The sequence below is a fragment of the Platalea leucorodia genome (genome assembly GCF_965183815.1).
Source record: "Platalea leucorodia genome assembly, chromosome: Z".
Classification (NCBI taxonomy): Eukaryota; Metazoa; Chordata; class Aves; order Pelecaniformes; family Threskiornithidae; genus Platalea; species Platalea leucorodia.
The window spans coordinates 79,985,951-80,002,274 of record NC_138858.1 but is presented as its reverse complement, the minus strand read 5'-3'; the positions used below and the strand labels follow the sequence as shown (position 1 = coordinate 80,002,274).

The window sequence follows — 16,324 nt, the reverse complement described above, 5'->3', positions numbered from 1 at the left end:
GACATTTTTAGGCATTTCCACAAGATCTTTTTAAAAAATAAATTTATTCCAGCAGATGGCTATATAGAGATCACTACAGTTTCATCTGCTTTTCCACACGGATTATTTTCTTCGCAGTGCCTAGTCTCTGATGGCCAGGAGTGTGACTTTTGAAGCACTTTTACCGGATTTTCATATATTTTTGCACTGGGAACTGAAGAAATACTGTTTTGAGAACGGAGGTTTTGGCAGCAGTTGCGTACAGGGCCCGATGACCCCTGGGCTTCATACTGACGACTCCCCAGCACGCCATTTCCTTTCTCCTGTTCCAAAACATCCTCTTTCATCTCCATTGCGCGAGCTAGCATGTAACTAACCTTTCTTTGATGAGCCAGAGCCTCCTCTTTGTCGTTTACCTGGGTATTTATTTAAAAGAGAAAGAAAAGAAACTAGTTTATAAGCTAAGAACAAGGCAGTCTATGTAAATGGACAGCTATATTTGCTCCCCTAGGGACTCACGATGGGTAGTCCAACAAAATACTAACCAAATCTATTAACAGCTTCAGGATTTCATGAGGATTGTCAAGCTCTTCAACTCTCCTGCAGTCCACATCTGATGACAGCAGGCCAGATAGTTTTCGTCCCAGACTGTTCTTGTTCCCTTCTAACTTGACACGTCCTAAGGAAAAGAGAAGTACATGAACTGTGGAACTCAGGAAGAGAAAAACTACTTTGGGATAAAATGGGCATGCATAAAACTGGATTCTGAACGATCTCCTCTAAAAGGGCAATGCAAGCTACAGCTTCTCCCACTGTACATAACAGCAGATTACTTGCACGCAGCACCACCCTTAGCATCACTTAAAGGCTAAATAGACCTTTCATCGTATTTATGAGCAAATTGAAAATAAAACTCTTTTCGCTGTATGGAAAATATACTTTAACACTTCAGTTAAACAACAATTTGTGGTAATTAGTTTTTAAACAGTAGGTAGCCTGAAAAACAAGGGTTGACACAAGCTGTTTAAAAGTTTCTAAGATTTCTGAAAAGATTAAAATACATTAAAGTTATGAAACTTATGTATCAGGATATAGAGCTGGGAAACAATGACATTGGTATAGGGGAAACACATATTCAAGATGTATGCTGGTTTAGTATTACATGCTGAGGCTGCTCAAGAAATCTAGAAGACCCACCAAACTTCTAAGCCTGGCACGTCCAGGTCAATGGCTAACACAAATAAATCTTGAAGTGCCAGTCCTAAATTCTGCTATGCTTTTGACCATAACATACACACTTAAATACTTCTCCTTAGCCTTTTTCTTAAAGAAGAAAAGGGTAGTAAGAATTCTGCCTCTTTTACGGAGTGCTTTGTAACTCACAGATGACCACGTGAAGTATAAGAAGAGTTATAAATACTCATGTAGATACACATACATAATAAAAAGCTGTATTGTATTTAGTATTTCAGTGAAAGCTCAGTATATATTTTTTTGCATTTCTTCTCCTTCCCTAAGTCTTATATAGACATCATTTGAAAAAAACCCAGCCCATTAAATTGCTAAAATGGCCAGGCTAAACTTGCCAGATATTACCTTTTTTTTGCTGTTTTCATAATAAACATCTTTAATATCCAAAATGTTATTGTCATCCTGGATAACAGCTTATTTATTCTAGCATGTTCTTACTCAGATAATATAGTTCATGAATGTGTAATAAAAAACAGTTACATTAAAAGCCTAGATTGGTAGCTCCAATGACCTACAGTAGTATTTATATAGTCTACTTATACACAGACACCCTACATTATACATGCTAAACTTCTACTGGAAGTTCTTCAGCTACATGACACACTATTTAACGTATTTACAGTTTTGACACAACTTCGTTCCTTTTTTCTCAACTCTTCAGAAACCTCAGTCAGCAATTAAACCACAGACATACATTTAATACAGGAAGAAAGCCTGCTTGTGCCACTTGTCAGCTAACTTCTTTTCTATTCAACCATTACAGATATATGGCATGCCCAGTTACCATCGTCTTTCAGACGTCTCCAGTTTATAAATTTTGTTTCCTTCTTAATCTTTATCACTTCTGCAAGCCTCAGGGCATGGTCCTTCCTCTGCATTAGCTGCTGCTCAAATGCAATTCTAAAGGCATCTGCCATTATATAAGCTTCATCTTTACTCTTCTTCAGATGTTCAATCTGGTTTTAATTCAGAAAAAAATTAAAGTATATTAAGTAATTTGGAAGCAATAGCAGATTTAAAATGTATATTAAGAGACAGACTGAAGCTATTAACATGGACAACTTTTAAATAAATATAATCAAGGAAGTAGTAGAAACCAAACAAAGTGCTTTCTCGCCACATTAAGAAATACAGTTTGAAACGTGCATTGAAGTCCTTACCCTTCCTCTTCTATGCATGCACACACCACCACCCATCTACACAGAGAAGCTGCCAGCAGTGCCCATTGATCTCTGTGCATCCAGAAGAGCTTAAGGAGGGCATTAACGTCCCATGCCAGCCGGGCCAGGAGCAAAAGGAGCAACAGAATGGTATCCCCGTCGGGGGTAATAACTTTGGTACAAAAGGGACGTGACCGTACTTCTTTTCAAAACCTGTAAGTCAGCTGGAACTTCTGCAGTGGGACCATGAGGACGGTTACCACATTTGCAGAGTCAAATACAAATTAGAATACAAATTCTAAAATTACAGAATTTCACTAAATTAAAAACCTGAAGAGCTTGAAAATCACGTTATTGATTTAAGCGTGATGTAAATACAGAGTTTTCAGCATGATCAGCTTCCTGATGTCGCTGGGTGAGCGGGCTTGTGAGTGCTGATGTCAACGTGAGGGAGGGGTGGAATGCACTGCCAGGAAGGAAGGCAAAGGGTCAGTCGTAGTCCGTACTCACACTCTGTATATGTTTAGAGAGTGCATACACTTAAGGGTGTTTTTTCCTTCTTTTAGATTAAAAGATACGTGTGGAAGAAAAAGAATGAGAATTTTTTTTTACTAGTAAAGCTGACTGAGATCATAATTACAGTTTTATATTAGCAAAAGTTAGGGCATTACAAGCATTACAAACAAACATTACATTATTTCTGAGAAGCATTCTTGTTTTAAGACATCTTAGTTTGTGTAAGCTGCAGTAGAGAGTTTCTGGTTTTATTTGGTTTTGAGCACAAGCACCCCTCTGCTTGCTCCTGTCTAAGCCAAGCAGCATTACCTCTTGCTTGAGATGCAGAAGTTGCTTCCGAGTTACAGCTGCTATTTTAGCACAGGGACAAGGCTGCCCCCCAGATGTACTGCAGGTGCAGGCTCCAAGAACTGCCAGCTTAAAATCCAAAACAAACCACCAGTTAAGTATCTATCTGCATACACAACGCAATCCAAGAGATGCTACATGACTAGCAAAAAACCATCCCGAAACTACGAAGGGAGCACAAGGGTCAGGGGAAGTAAGCTACAAGAGATTTAGGCATGATTTCTTTTGACTCACAACCACATATGTGAAACGTATTTTTCTGCAAGATAACCTAAAGGCAAAAGTTGTCAGTGTCTGTATGCCACTCCCTGCAGACCTCATTATAATTTTTTTTTTTCACTCAGTAAAGTAAAGCAGTAGACATAGGAGTTAAGAATTGAGATATTAGGAAGAAAAAAATAAGCATGCTGGCTTGTGAAAGATAGTCTGACGCTCCTTCTGTCTACTCTTTCTTTGCAAGATAGGACCCATGACGCACCACAAATTAGAAAACAAATTAACAGGCATGCAAGGGCATATTGTCATTAGCTAAAAATGGGTCCAAAGAAACAGTTAAATAATCCGCAAGCAAAATTTATCTATATATTTTGAACATAAACATACCTTTGAACCAGCCATTTTAAAAAACATGTAAGTCATACTTACTTCAAGACCTGTGAAATCTGTAATGTCACTTTTATTCAAGGACATGTTTTCCTGAACAACCTTCTGTTGTTTTACATCTAGCATTGCAAGAAATTCCAAGCACTGCTGATTCAGGACTATGAAATAAAATGAGGAAAGTGATTAAAAAGTCTGCTGCTCTGATTTCTTAATTTCTGGGTTTAACTACACCCAAATGAAGCGGTTCTCTAGTTTAAGCATCAGTGTGGGAACGTCATGAGACTACGCAGATCTAGAAACTCAGATCCCAGTTGTCTTTCCTTTTGTGTTTTCCCAGAGGTGATGGCCCACTTACAGAGATACCATCTCATGTATTACTCTGCCTCACTACTGAGTGCTCATCTCTTCGTACACTTACAACTAAGGCAGCGGCTCTTTTAGAATAGCACAATATTGGGAAAATAATGACGTATGTCAGCTATTTTAAAACGTTTTGGAAACCAAAAATAAGGGAAAGGGTCTGGAGCCATCTGACCCAGCCAGACGCCTGCACAGCCTGCAGTTCAAAAACCTCCCCTGTAAAGCCAACACGCTGAATAGCTCAAAGTTTGTGCTATGGGAATCTTTAAGTGGGTATGTTAAAAGCGAACATCTCTGACACAGATTGTCATTGTAGCAGGAGCACTCAGTGGCTCCCTTGGCTGCTGTTGCCTCCTTCCAGGACACGACCGGCAGCACGGACCAGTTGTTTCCCTCCACGCCCAGCATGTCACCACGCCAGTGAGATAAGATAGGTATACTTCTTTCACACCCGATCTACTCTTTAAGCTATGCACACCTGACTTTCCTATCATTTCATGGGGTTTTTTCAGTTCAAGGGACAATGTGAGAAGAAAAACAAACACAACTTGTCTGTTTAAAGAGGGTTTCTGCATATCCACTAATATCAGCTGCCAGTAACAAGACTTGTCCCAACAGAAAGCTTCCTTCACAGCTAAATCCTGAATTATTCCTGAGAAACCGTATGTGATGAGGAGTAGCTGTTGGTGGCTTACTTGCATTTTCAGCTTTAAGAGTTTTAACTTCTTCTGTTCTCAGTTTCAATGCTTCCTTAAGAGCTGCATTTTCACAATATATCCTGTAGAAGTTAGAAAAAGGCTGTATTATCTTTTAAAAAAATATTTTAAAATGGGCACCCAAATTAAAAAAAAATATTAGCTTGTTAAAACACTGTATCTAATATGTCTGCAAATTAAAATTAGGACTACTGAGAAGATTGAAGAAAAAAATCAAAACTGAAAAGAGTTGAGTATTCAGTTTGACAAGATATTATCCATGCAGCATTATACAAGCAGTTTCCTCACTTGTAAATTTGTTAATGGAAAATATTGTAAATTTTTTCCATTACAATATCTGTACCAATAATAAGTAGTATGCTGTTAGATCCAAATCTGCTAGCCAAGGGCCAGTAAGCAACCTAAAACTACTCCTAACTCTCTGAAGAAAGTTCTGTGTGTAGGCTTAGTCTGACTGGCACAGAACCAAGGCTAAGAAAGCAGGCTATGCCAGGTTGGCTGCTGTGGAGTCAGTCCTCCATATCCAGGCTGCAGGTGGCTCTGCAGGGAGCAAAACCAAGAATCTCTGCACTCATACAGAGTGCAGATAGCATGGGCTGTTCAAACAGGCTCACCTTGTTCATGAAACCACACCCTCACACAACCAATTTAAATGCGTCCAAGTACACTAAAGTGAATATTAAAGAACAAAATTTAAAAAATCATTCACATCTAAGTAGACGGTGCCAACAACATCAGAGTTAAAGAAGGTGTGATTTTAAGTACCACATTACCATTAGAAACTCAAAGAAATTTGTGATTATGAACCTCTGGAACACTTGATAGAAATCTCCTACTTCCTTGAAAGAATAAAATTGTTATTGGACATGTGACAACATGGCTATGGTCTTAATTTTAGAAAGCAAACTTCCTCTATTCTTAATACTGTTCTCAAGAACAGCTGTACTTTCAAGCGTTGCAACCTGAGAATGTACAATATGCATTTATAACGCATTTTTTCCCTGAAGTTTTTAAGTATTTCCTTCTTGAATAGAAAAGTGGCAATCTAAAGTCCTAAATGTTAAAGCAATATAATTTTTTGGTGCATCTCTTCAGCTGTCAGGAAATGCAGCATACGGTAAAGTCATGGTTTTGTTTAAAACTAAATAGTAACCGGAATTACTTCACTTGAGTAAACAAAGGGAAATACACAATGCTTCTCATCCTGCTGTCTCAGATATCAGAAAACCTTTTTGCAAAGCGGACTGAGCTCATGGCTTGCAGTTTTCTGAAGCCACATCTCTAGCTTTCAACAGTTAACAGTAGTTTTGTTGCTCCGAACTACCTGGCTACACTTCCTACTCTCTTAAGTCAGGAAAGCCAAAGGGTTTTCCAAGAGGTATTCCTTAGAAAGTGTAACTAAGTTAACTGGTGAACAAGATACAATATTGTAATGAAACTACTCTTACAAATGAATAGTTTGTAAACTTTTGGCTTATTCTTTGATTCAAAGTTTGAGAAATTTAAATAAAAATCTCTGCTGAAATAATTGTAAATCTGATGGGTAGACATCAGAGATATCGTCTCTACATTTAAATAAGTGAGCCTGCTGGTCACGTTTTTCAAGGTCTGTTATTGCATTATTAGTTTAGTGCCTCTGGCATCTTCTGCTTGCCTAACCACACCTGCTCTCCATCCAGAGTAACTCTTATTTAAACAAAGAACCAGTTGATCAGCCTCTCTCAAAAGCATTCCATTTTACCTGTACGTATGCTCATACCTACAATGCAAGAAAATAAAGCAATGATTAACCAGCAAATGATATTTCCACACGCATGCACATACCATTATTTTCTATGCCTCATTTACATTTAAAGTAAATAAGGACAGTCTGGCTCCAGCTGGCCAACATAAAAAATAATAGGATGAAAATGAAAACTCAGCCTAGCAAAGCTAGCCTATATACACACTAAAGAATTGAGACTTAATAATTTTAGTAGTTTTAATTGAAAAATACAAATGTGACTAGCATGAAAATTAAATAAATCTTCCCAAATCTGGAGGGAAATTAGGAAAACACAAGACCCCCAGAAACCCCAATGAAGCAGACTTGGAACACAAGAAAGATGACATATAGCATTCAATGCAATTAAAAAAAAAAACAAACCCAAAGATACACAATGTAAGTCAAATACCTGTCATATTTTTCTGTCCATGTGTCTTCTATGTTTTTAAATCTGTCCTGATCAAATTCAATTTCCCATTGCAAAATATTTATTTCCTGTGGAAACAAAACAAACCTGCAGCAGTTCCTTACAAGCCTCCCATTGAAAAGAAGAAGAGGAACTGCTGGTGCTGAGTTTGGCACTGGCAGAGATCTAAGTGACCAACAATGATGACAATCTGTGATACTGTTACAATACATTTGGTGCCAGACACCAAAAAGTTTCTGCATCCCTCATCTATGAATTCCAGACAGTGTGACATGAACTAATGCTTGTAGTAGCTTATGACAAAAACAAACATGCACTGCCACGTTTCCCTGTCCCCTTACTGTTCTGTGGAAAGGTCACACAGGAAGAGAAACAAAGCATAAAACTCTGTTTAACAAGGTAGCTCAATGCCACCTTCCTCCTCCTCCCCATCCTCTCTATGAAATCTGGGCACCCATTTCTTAGACTCATTGTGCAGTTCCAGCTTAATAACTAAGAAACAGTGCAACTCACTATGACTGACTGTGAAACTCACAGCAAAGACCAACTGAAAGTACAGAGAGAACTCTAATAACTTTCAGGTATTATTTATACACACTACAGTATGAAAACATTTAGATCAAAAGAGTGATACATTAACATTTCCCCTTTCTACTAAAAAGGAATAAGAATAGTTTAAAAAAAATCTGGAACTAATGGCAGATTTGTACTGATTTAAATAAACAGTCTGATAACCTCTTATTAATAGCAAGGGACTTGTATGTTTTTGCACAGGCGTGAAGGAAACATGCACCCTTACCTTTTCTAAAGTTCTCTTTTCTTCCTCAGTTTTTTGAAGCATTGCTTTTGTATGACTAGTAGCTTTATTAAATACTGCCTGCAAAAAAAGGCGTAAGTCTGTTGAATACTGTAATTAAGTTTACTTAATTTGGCTTTAGCCAAATTTTCAGTTTTACATCAAGAGACGTTCACATTTTTAGTTAAACAGGAGTGTGCAGAATTACAAACACTAGCAACTTGCTTGTAAGTCCCAGTGGCTTGTAATTTCAGGTCACTAAATAGCTATGTTGCATAACAAACTTCTGTTTCAATCCCATAATCTTTTCTATTGAAAAATGTAGCATCATTTAAAATGACATCACATCTTCTTTAGGGCTTGTCCACAAAATCAGCTCTTTAAAAAACTGGTTACAACATACTTATACTTGGATCCAGGTGTAACTTAGTAAGAATGTCTGAGGGTAGAAACTGCAGAACTATAAATGGGTTATGCAAGTAGGCTGAAAAACAGGAACTGATTTCAACATAATCCATTGTGATAGCGAGCAAAAATATTACAAACTATGAACAAAAGACTGACCTAACATTTAACGCATACTGTCCTCTAAGACAACAGATGGAGTAGTCAACTGAAAGTATCTGTGCTTTGCAGCAGAATTTCAAGCACTGTAATTGAAAGTGTAATCTGTAATTTAAAGGACTGGAAAGAAGGCCTTTAAATTAAGTAGCTAGATCTTCAAGGAGAATTTGCTACAACAGTAAAGTCTTGTTAAATAACTGCAATGCAGAAAAAGTAATAAATCGTAGAAGCCAAGTCTGTAGACACTTGCAGACTCAGTGCTTTAAATTATAGCCCTGGGAAGAACTAAGGTTTGGTGGGGTTTGATGAGGAACGGCAGGGAGATTTCTTCTGTTTTCTTTCCTTTACCACTAAGTAGCTAAATGATTTCTGAACAACTCCTACCATGCTCTGCAGAATTCTTAGGGCTTCATCTTTTCCTTCAAGCTGTCTTTGTGACGCTTCAAGCTCAACTTTCAAAATTTCAACTTCCTGAAGCAAAATAAAATAGGTACACTGAGTAAAAGCCAAGGTAATCCTGTTAAAACTCGACTGTAACAGCAATGTAAATTTGCCCTCTTCGAAAAACAAATATGATTCTTTTCTGACTAATAGCTTGCTTGTGATGGAGAAATGCTAACAGTGCATGTTAGCACAAAATCCTTAAAGAAGACAACTTGTAATTATTATTCCTTCTGTTCTCTTCCACTGCATTTGGAAAATAAACCATTAAATACTGCAGTTCTTCCTTGCTAAAAAAGTTGTATATACCAACACAGATCTGGAGCTTAAAAATAAGTAAGCAAAACAGAATAGCAGATATACATGCACACAAATACATGCAGCAGACACAAAATACAGTAAATATTACTATATATATTGTATAAACATTACATTAACATAATGTACTATGTATTATACAAAATATCCATACTCTATAGCACAGATATCGTGTTAGGCTTGTTAGATCAAAACCACTACTTGCACAGAACAAAACAACAACAAAACAGATTCCTGCTCCAGGTACATGCCAATCACGTCTTTGTGTAACATTCTCTCCTTCAGAAGAAAGTAGTTTTTCAATTTCCAAGCATTAACAGAAAATTTACTGCTTTGTACACCTATCTTTCCTTAACCCCTATGTAGGTCAATCAGTGTTAACTTGTGCTGATACAAAACTTTCTTCATAGTTCTTCCAGTTCTGTTACTTCAGTGATTGATACTGAAATTGTATCTGGGAGCAGTGGCAATTTATCAGTTTTGTCTAATTGAAAATTAGTAGAGCTCCTTGACATTTTAACTTGCTGTGCACTGAAGGTTCTTCATGCTAAGAAAGCTTGAAAATGATCTACCATGGGCTATCCTGAGGTTAAGAACACAGGCCAGATGAAGTGCGTATTTTCACAGCTGAGATCACCCTGCTTTTTCTGCCTGGGCTGATGCTAACACATCAACACATGTAACCACAGTAAAATTAAAATGTAAGAGTTAGCTACCTTTCAACAAAAATACAGTAAAAACCTTACACTGCAGATTTTCAGGATGCAAGCTTAATAAAAAACCTGCTAGAAAAGGAGTACAAACCTTTTAATATTCTCTACACCTTTAAAAATACTTGTCCTTCTTCCCCCCACCCCCAAAAAAAAAAACCCAGAGTATAAACTGCATCTCACGCTGTGATTTCCTGGCATAAAATTTAACGAGGCTTCCAACTAGCACTCTAATTTCAAGAACCTGAATCCATCCAAGATTCTGGACATGCCATGATCTTCAGCTAAACCAACCAACACTATGCTTTACTTTGCTACATTAAAAGAAAATGCAAATTTCAAGAGCAGCACACTTGGCATGGTTACTAACCTCTAGAGCGTCCCGAAGTTGTTGCTTTAGTTCTTCATTTGACACTTCAGTATTAGATTCTGTGAGATTGACAGAAGATACTAAACGGTGAGATACTAAAATATTTACAAAAGAAAACATGAGAATTTGCTTTACCCTGAACACAGGTAACATGCAGAGGTGAATTTTCATCTTTCTGTTTTTTTCTTCTGGAGCTAATACACAGATTTAAGAAATACATAAGTAACTGAGCTCGAACCCATTGTTTCCCAGTTCAATAAGTGAAATGGGAAAAAAAGATCAGTTGTAAAGAGACCTGAAATAAGGACAATTATTTTAAAATTTCCTTTAAAAAAAACCCACAACAAAATTGCCATCTTGATTCAAAAAATAATTTCATTTTTTAGATTCTTTTCAAGACCCAAACTCAACACAACAGTAGCTAGGACTATTTAGAAGTAGGGGCAATTTTCAAGAGACCATGATGAAGTACAGTATTCCACAAGATCCAATATTCCTCTAAACAAGTGGTTACTACTGGTACAGTTTTTCTTAAACTGAGCATCACAGACAGATGTTAAGATGCAGCTTCCTACTAAATCGAAGTCAGGTTCACATGGACTTTAGTCATGCTTTCATGGATATTGCTGTGTCAAAGACCTGGATCTAAGATCAAGCATTATACACAGGCCGTCAGAAGGACAGTGAAACCAATTGGAATTATGCTCCTGTTGTAACAATCTGACGCTGCTGAAACCAGTAATTACATGGCTTAGCTTACTGCAGTGTGTGGAGAGGATAGTGGGGACTTGCTCTATAGGAGAGAAATAAGCAAGTTATATGGAAATACTTCAGTCAAAATACTAAAAATGGCTAAAAATGTACGGCAAGGCAGCTTAAGTGTAATGAACAGCACTGCCTTTACTTGATTTTATTCACAGCAGTGTTGTCTTCACAAAAACAACTGAATGCCAATGCCAGGAGAGCAGAGAGGTGCTGGTTCAAAAAACAACCGCCTAACCTCAAAACTATGCAAATTCACAAATTTCAACTAAATAGCAAACAGGATTTTGAAGATTTAGCCATAAGCTTTAGATACAATCTCTGGAAAGACACACTTAAACAAACCAGGAACCCAAGCAATTGCATTCAATTTCATGTATGTATTTGGAGAAAACAATGCCGTCCCCCACCACAGGATGCTCTTTGCTAACACATGACTTTCAAAAGCAAAACTAAACCCTTTAAAAATGGTCATTCTGCACTAAGAAGGGCCACAGCCTCATTCGCCGAAATGTTTTGGGATGAAGGTGTCGGAAGGGAGGCTGCTTTGCTGCCTCAGTGGCACTGAGCATCCCCTCTCGGGACGCCGACAGCAGGCCGGCAGGCTGCGGCGCCCGGCGCGCCCGGCTGCGCTGGGTGCGGGCAGGCCCGCGACGCAGACGCGCTCCTCGGCGTCCTCAGAGCCTGCATGGTGTTTTGGCGCACGGTTCGAACTGAACTGGATGACTCCTCGTGAAGCCGCTGAGCGGCTCGGTTTTGCTAACAGGGATTTTTCTGATGGTGAATGATTAATTTCCAAATTACTCTTACCGCAGCTGTTTTGTCGGGTTGAACTCGTAACAGGCTTTTTGAATGATCCATCGTAAAAACTGTTCCGTTTTGAACTGGGAAGAGCTGCAGCATCGCTTTCTTCCACTCTCTTCGCTGACAAGAGAGAATTACAAACCTTTCCAGTTCCCTTCCTAGACCTAAACAAATAGGAGTTTTGTAGATTTTCCCCTTCATAAACACCTCCAGGTCTTCTCCCAAGTCCGTTTCCCAAGTCTCCACATCTCATGTCATCCTCTTCTGCTTCCTCCATCTTCTCCTCCTGGTTTGGGTTTTTTTTTTTTCTTTTTCCTGATTGAGGGCACTTCACTTACTGGCAACGTGAACAGCGCCTCCCGCAAAACCAACAGGTATTTTATCTAGAAAAACAGAAAAACTCCGTAATTAAAGCAACAAAACAACATTAATGTGAAAAATCGGAGCCTGTTGGTGCGTGGCCACTTCCAACACGGCTTCGGGCTGACGGAAAACATCGCTCCCGCCGCACGGTCAAACAGGCAAGCGGTGAAACCTCCCGCTGCCGCCGGCTCTGCCGGTCCCGCTGCCCCCCGCCGCCCCTCCCGGCCCCGGCCCCGGCCCGGCTCCCCCGGCCCCGGCCCCGGCCCCGGCCCGGCTCCCCCGGCCCCGGCCCCGGCCCACCTGCCCGCCCGGCCGCCGCGCTGCCGGTCCCGCCCCGGGGCGGGCTGGAGCCTCGGCGGGGGCGGTGGGAGCGGGGCGTCCCGCTGCCGCAGGCCCACGGCTCCCCGGGACGCTGCTCGGAGCGACAAGTGGCGTTAATGGTTCGGGATTTTTTAATAGAGGTCTATATTCTGGCTGCAACAGCACTTACAACAATCCCAAGCAGCTTTTAGAAACATGATTTTTACTTTACAAGAATCCCACGTTCAGTTTTGGGCCCCTCACTCCAAGAAGGACATCGAGGTGCTGGAGCGTGTCCAGAGAAGGGCAACGAAGCTGGTGAAGGGTCTGGAGCACAAGGCTTACGAGGAGCGGCTGAGGGAGCTGGGGTTGTTTAGCCTGGAGAAGAGGAGGCTGAGGGGAGACCTTATTGCTCTCTACAACTACCTGAAAGGAGGCTGTAGCGAGGTGGGGGTCGGTCTCTTCTCCCTAGTAACAAGTGATAGGATGAGAGGAAACGGCCTCAAGCTGCGCCAGGGGAAGTTTAGGTTGGATATTAGGAAAAATTGCTTCACCAAAAGGGTAGTCAGGCACTGGCACAGGCTGCCCAGGGAAGCGGTTGAGTCCCCATCCCTGGAGGTATTTAAAAGACGGGTAGATGTGGTGCTTACGGACATGATTTAGTGGTGGACTTGGCAGTGATAGGTTAAGGGTTGGACTTGATGATCTTAAAGGCCTTTTCCAACCTAAATGATTCTATAATTCTACGGTCATTTTAAACACTCTCAAGAATTGGTGGTGTCCCGACACTTCCACACCAGAGATCGCCCTCCACCTGGTTTCCCATTCGAGCAGCAACCCTGAAAGCAGCTGTTCCAGGGCGACACGCGTAGGCGTGCGCTTCCACAGCTTGTGGTCCCAATTCTGCAAGGAAACTCCAGATTTTTCACCATTCTGGTTTATACAAGGGTCAAAACGCTGATGCAGCATTCCTCTGTAAATCTCACAAGAAGTCTATGCCAAATTTGGAATAAAAAAAAGAATCCTAAATACGTAACCATAATACTCTTTACAATAGAAATTTTCAAGCAAATAGTTTTACTCTTCAAACTCATGTATACAAAGTTTATTAGCAAGCACTTTCTACCAAATCTTTCACAAGGCTTTACAAGCCACCTTTTCAGCAAAGAAAGGTTATTTCTGCTTTGCATAGCCATGCCCTCCTGGGACCCAGGCTTTACAAGCGACTAGAACAAATGGCTGCCAGTATTTTAAGTGTAACCATGTTTTGGATTGCTGCAGGTTTGTTATCCTGCCAAATGATGTATTTCCTTGATAAACTTACAGAGATAAATATGTTCCATGATTGGGATGGGTGATGGAGAATAATGAAAGAAAAAGGAGAAAGAAAACTTATAGTATTCCACACCAGTGCAGATATAGCCAATGTTTCCTTACACCACGACTAATTCCCAAAGATCTTTGTAATCATTTTAAAACAGCCCTCTTACCACATCACTTCTCCTCCCTCCAAAACAAAGCACCCTCCTTAAACTATATCATACATCCCTCACTCTACATTAGCCTCCACACATTCAAGAATACAGTGGAGTATAACAGGTTTTAGTCTAAAAATTCAGATACAGACTAACTCCTTTTCAGGACACTGTTTTACCCTTTAGAAATCAAAAGCTCCCCAACTGCCATCAGTTACCAGGATTTTACAGTCTTCTTGAGGACGGGGGCAGGGGAGAAGGTTTGGTTTTAATTGCAAGCTCCAAAAAATTCTCAATTATTGAACCTAGTTCCTGCTACTAAGGACAACCGTGTCATTTTCATCCTTTCATTCACTGCTGAATTTTCACTTGTGTCAGTTCTCCTGTGTACCTCTCCCAGAGTGCTTCAGAGGCTGTTCCAAAGCCTTACCACCTGGCTATTCTGAACCTTCTTCTAGTCCCCAAATTGTAATTTATCGTACAAGAATTATTAATGTAATTTATTAAACTCTCCCAGGAAGCGATCCAGCAGAGTTCCTTTTTCACCAAATGTCAATTGTTGTCCTTCATCCATTGCTCAATCCATTGCAAAATCTGATCCAAATTCTGCTCTAGGTCTTCTGGAGTGTTGCTGGGTAACTGGTGTACAATTTCCTCTCGATATGACAACACAGCTTCCTCATAAAGTGTCTGAAAAATTTCACACTGAATGTTGTCTTGCAGCTTTTTCCCTTTGTAGCCTCTAGAAAACAAGAACGACACCGAGAGACAGTCTTAGATATGCAGAGATCTATAAAGAGTATTCTACAGAGCATCAGTAATTTATACCCTAGAAAAATCTCCAATGAAGTCACACACAGTACTTTACTCCTTATTTACTCCACTGACATACCTGCTTTCAAGTCTGTCATACAGAAATGAATTTTCCGTACGAAGTACAAATACTATATGAAACCACCGTTCAGGGAAAAAATCACAGCCGTGATAATCGATAATAACTCCACCCTCACTCATTTTATCTTCCAGTTCATCAATTACCTACAAAAGAAAGAAAGATAGGCAAGTTTATCTGAAATTACAGAGAGTCAAAATAGAAAAATGCTAGGTTTTGAAGTTGGACTTACCCTGTCTTCATCCAAAATCGGACAATCATATTCCTCATCAAAACCTTCATAGAGTTCTCCTGCAGCAAAAATAATTTGTGGAAGTTTGTGAAGTAACAGCAGCTGTTAAAATTATTTATATTGTTACGTTTATTTCAGGAGTATACAAACAAAAGATAGTGTTCAGAGCAAGAAGCACTTTGTTTACAAATCCATGCAAGGATAAGTGTGTTATTTCTTACTACAAATTATGCTACTCTTACATAAATATTTTTTTAAGTCATACCACCAAAAATATTTATGTTGAAGCAAATTCATTGCGTTTTCATTTAATATATAATACGTGCACTATAAGCACGTAGTTATACAAATCAAAAATATCCAAAGTACTTTGATGGACTGCTTTGTTAACATGGCCTACCTTCTTTTGCCATGTCACCCACATTAATATAGGTCATCCCGGCTCTTGACGCAAGTTCTTTTCCGAGCGTGGTTTTCCCAACGCCCGGAGTACCTAAAGACAAAAACCCATATAAAACGGTAAGAGAACAGTATGCAAGTCTTTTTCAAATCACCTTCTAAGCAGTCAAAATGGAAGCGTTTCTCAATGTTGCTAAGTTTGTGTAAGAAAAAGGGAGCAAAAAGCTGCACGACAAGGATAAACAAATAGAAGCAATGTCTAGAAATAAAAAAAACCAACCAACCAAACAACAAAAACTACGAAGAAAACTCTCACTTCGTGCAGAAGCGTTATTCTAACCGGGATAATGCAAAAGTAAACCTTGCTTCATTTAAAAGCCCTACCTAAGACGGAAAACCCCCAAGTTTTCAAGCAGAGCATCCCGCCGCCGCCTCCGCGGGGACCTCACCCCGCCAGTCACCCCGGCTGTAAGCACGGCTGGGGCCTGCCCCCGCAGGCCCAGCCCGAGCCCCGCCCCGCTCCCCGCCCGCAGCCCCGGCAGCCCCGCCGGGGCCAGGCGGGCCCCGGACACCACCGCCATCCTCCCGCGTCGAACCGGCCCGGGACCCGGCCCGCCGCTCCCACCGGTGAGCAAAATGTTGGGCCGCCTCATCCCGCCGCTCCCCGCCGCCGGCGGCGGCCGCTGGTCGCCTAGGAGACACGTGCGCGGGGGCCTCCGCCGCCGCCGCCGCCCGCCGATGGCGTCACCCGCCCTGCCGGCGGGCGGGCGAGC

General features: G+C 40.5%; 2 protein-coding genes across 4 annotated transcripts; both read right to left on the bottom strand.

Moving 5' to 3' along the window:
* Positions 1-59: 59 nt before the first annotated feature.
* Positions 60-12,627, bottom strand: CCDC125 (coiled-coil domain containing 125; the record flags this gene model as incomplete). 2 transcript variants are annotated; one of them, XM_082335646.1, is made up of 12 exons in its annotated part: positions 12,554-12,627; positions 11,897-12,273; positions 10,325-10,419; positions 8,870-8,956; positions 7,925-8,002; positions 7,108-7,193; positions 4,913-4,995; positions 3,900-4,015; positions 3,216-3,323; positions 2,015-2,186; positions 525-658; positions 60-395 (listed from the first exon to the last, which is right to left on the bottom strand). In XM_082335646.1, exons 2-12 carry the CDS (start codon positions 12,165-12,167, stop codon positions 60-62), a joined length of 1,566 nt encoding a protein of 521 aa, XP_082191772.1. In that variant the 5' UTR covers positions 12,168-12,273; positions 12,554-12,627. The 2 variants fall into 2 exon arrangements, with proteins under 2 accessions (XP_082191772.1, XP_082191773.1); XM_082335647.1 differs by having other exon boundaries at positions 10,325-10,383.
* Positions 12,628-13,476: 849 nt separating this feature from the next.
* Positions 13,477-16,235, bottom strand: AK6 (adenylate kinase 6). 2 transcript variants are annotated; one of them, XM_082337600.1, is made up of 5 exons: positions 16,177-16,235; positions 15,553-15,645; positions 15,153-15,211; positions 14,921-15,066; positions 13,477-14,770 (listed from the first exon to the last, which is right to left on the bottom strand). In XM_082337600.1, the coding sequence occupies exons 1-5, from the start codon at positions 16,202-16,204 to the stop codon at positions 14,581-14,583; spliced, it is 516 nt and encodes a 171-aa protein (XP_082193726.1). In that variant the 5' UTR covers positions 16,205-16,235; the 3' UTR covers positions 13,477-14,580. The 2 variants fall into 2 exon arrangements, with proteins under 2 accessions (XP_082193726.1, XP_082193725.1); XM_082337599.1 differs by lacking the exon at positions 16,177-16,235 and adding an exon at positions 15,936-16,071.
* Between the last annotated feature and the right edge of the window lie 89 nt (positions 16,236-16,324).

Excerpts from the sequence above, each read along its gene's own strand:
- AK6 (XM_082337599.1), bottom strand. The coding sequence starts at position 15,972 with ATGCTCTGCTTGAAAACTTGGGGGTTTTCCGTCTTAG. Across the intron at positions 15,646-15,935 it reads TTGGGGGTTTTCCGTCTTAG|GTACTCCGGGCGTTGGGAAA; the intron begins GTAGGGCTTTTA and ends TTTTGTCTTTAG. Across the intron at positions 14,771-14,920 it reads TATGACAGACTTGAAAGCAG|AGGCTACAAAGGGAAAAAGC; the intron begins GTATGTCAGTGG and ends CTTGTTTTCTAG.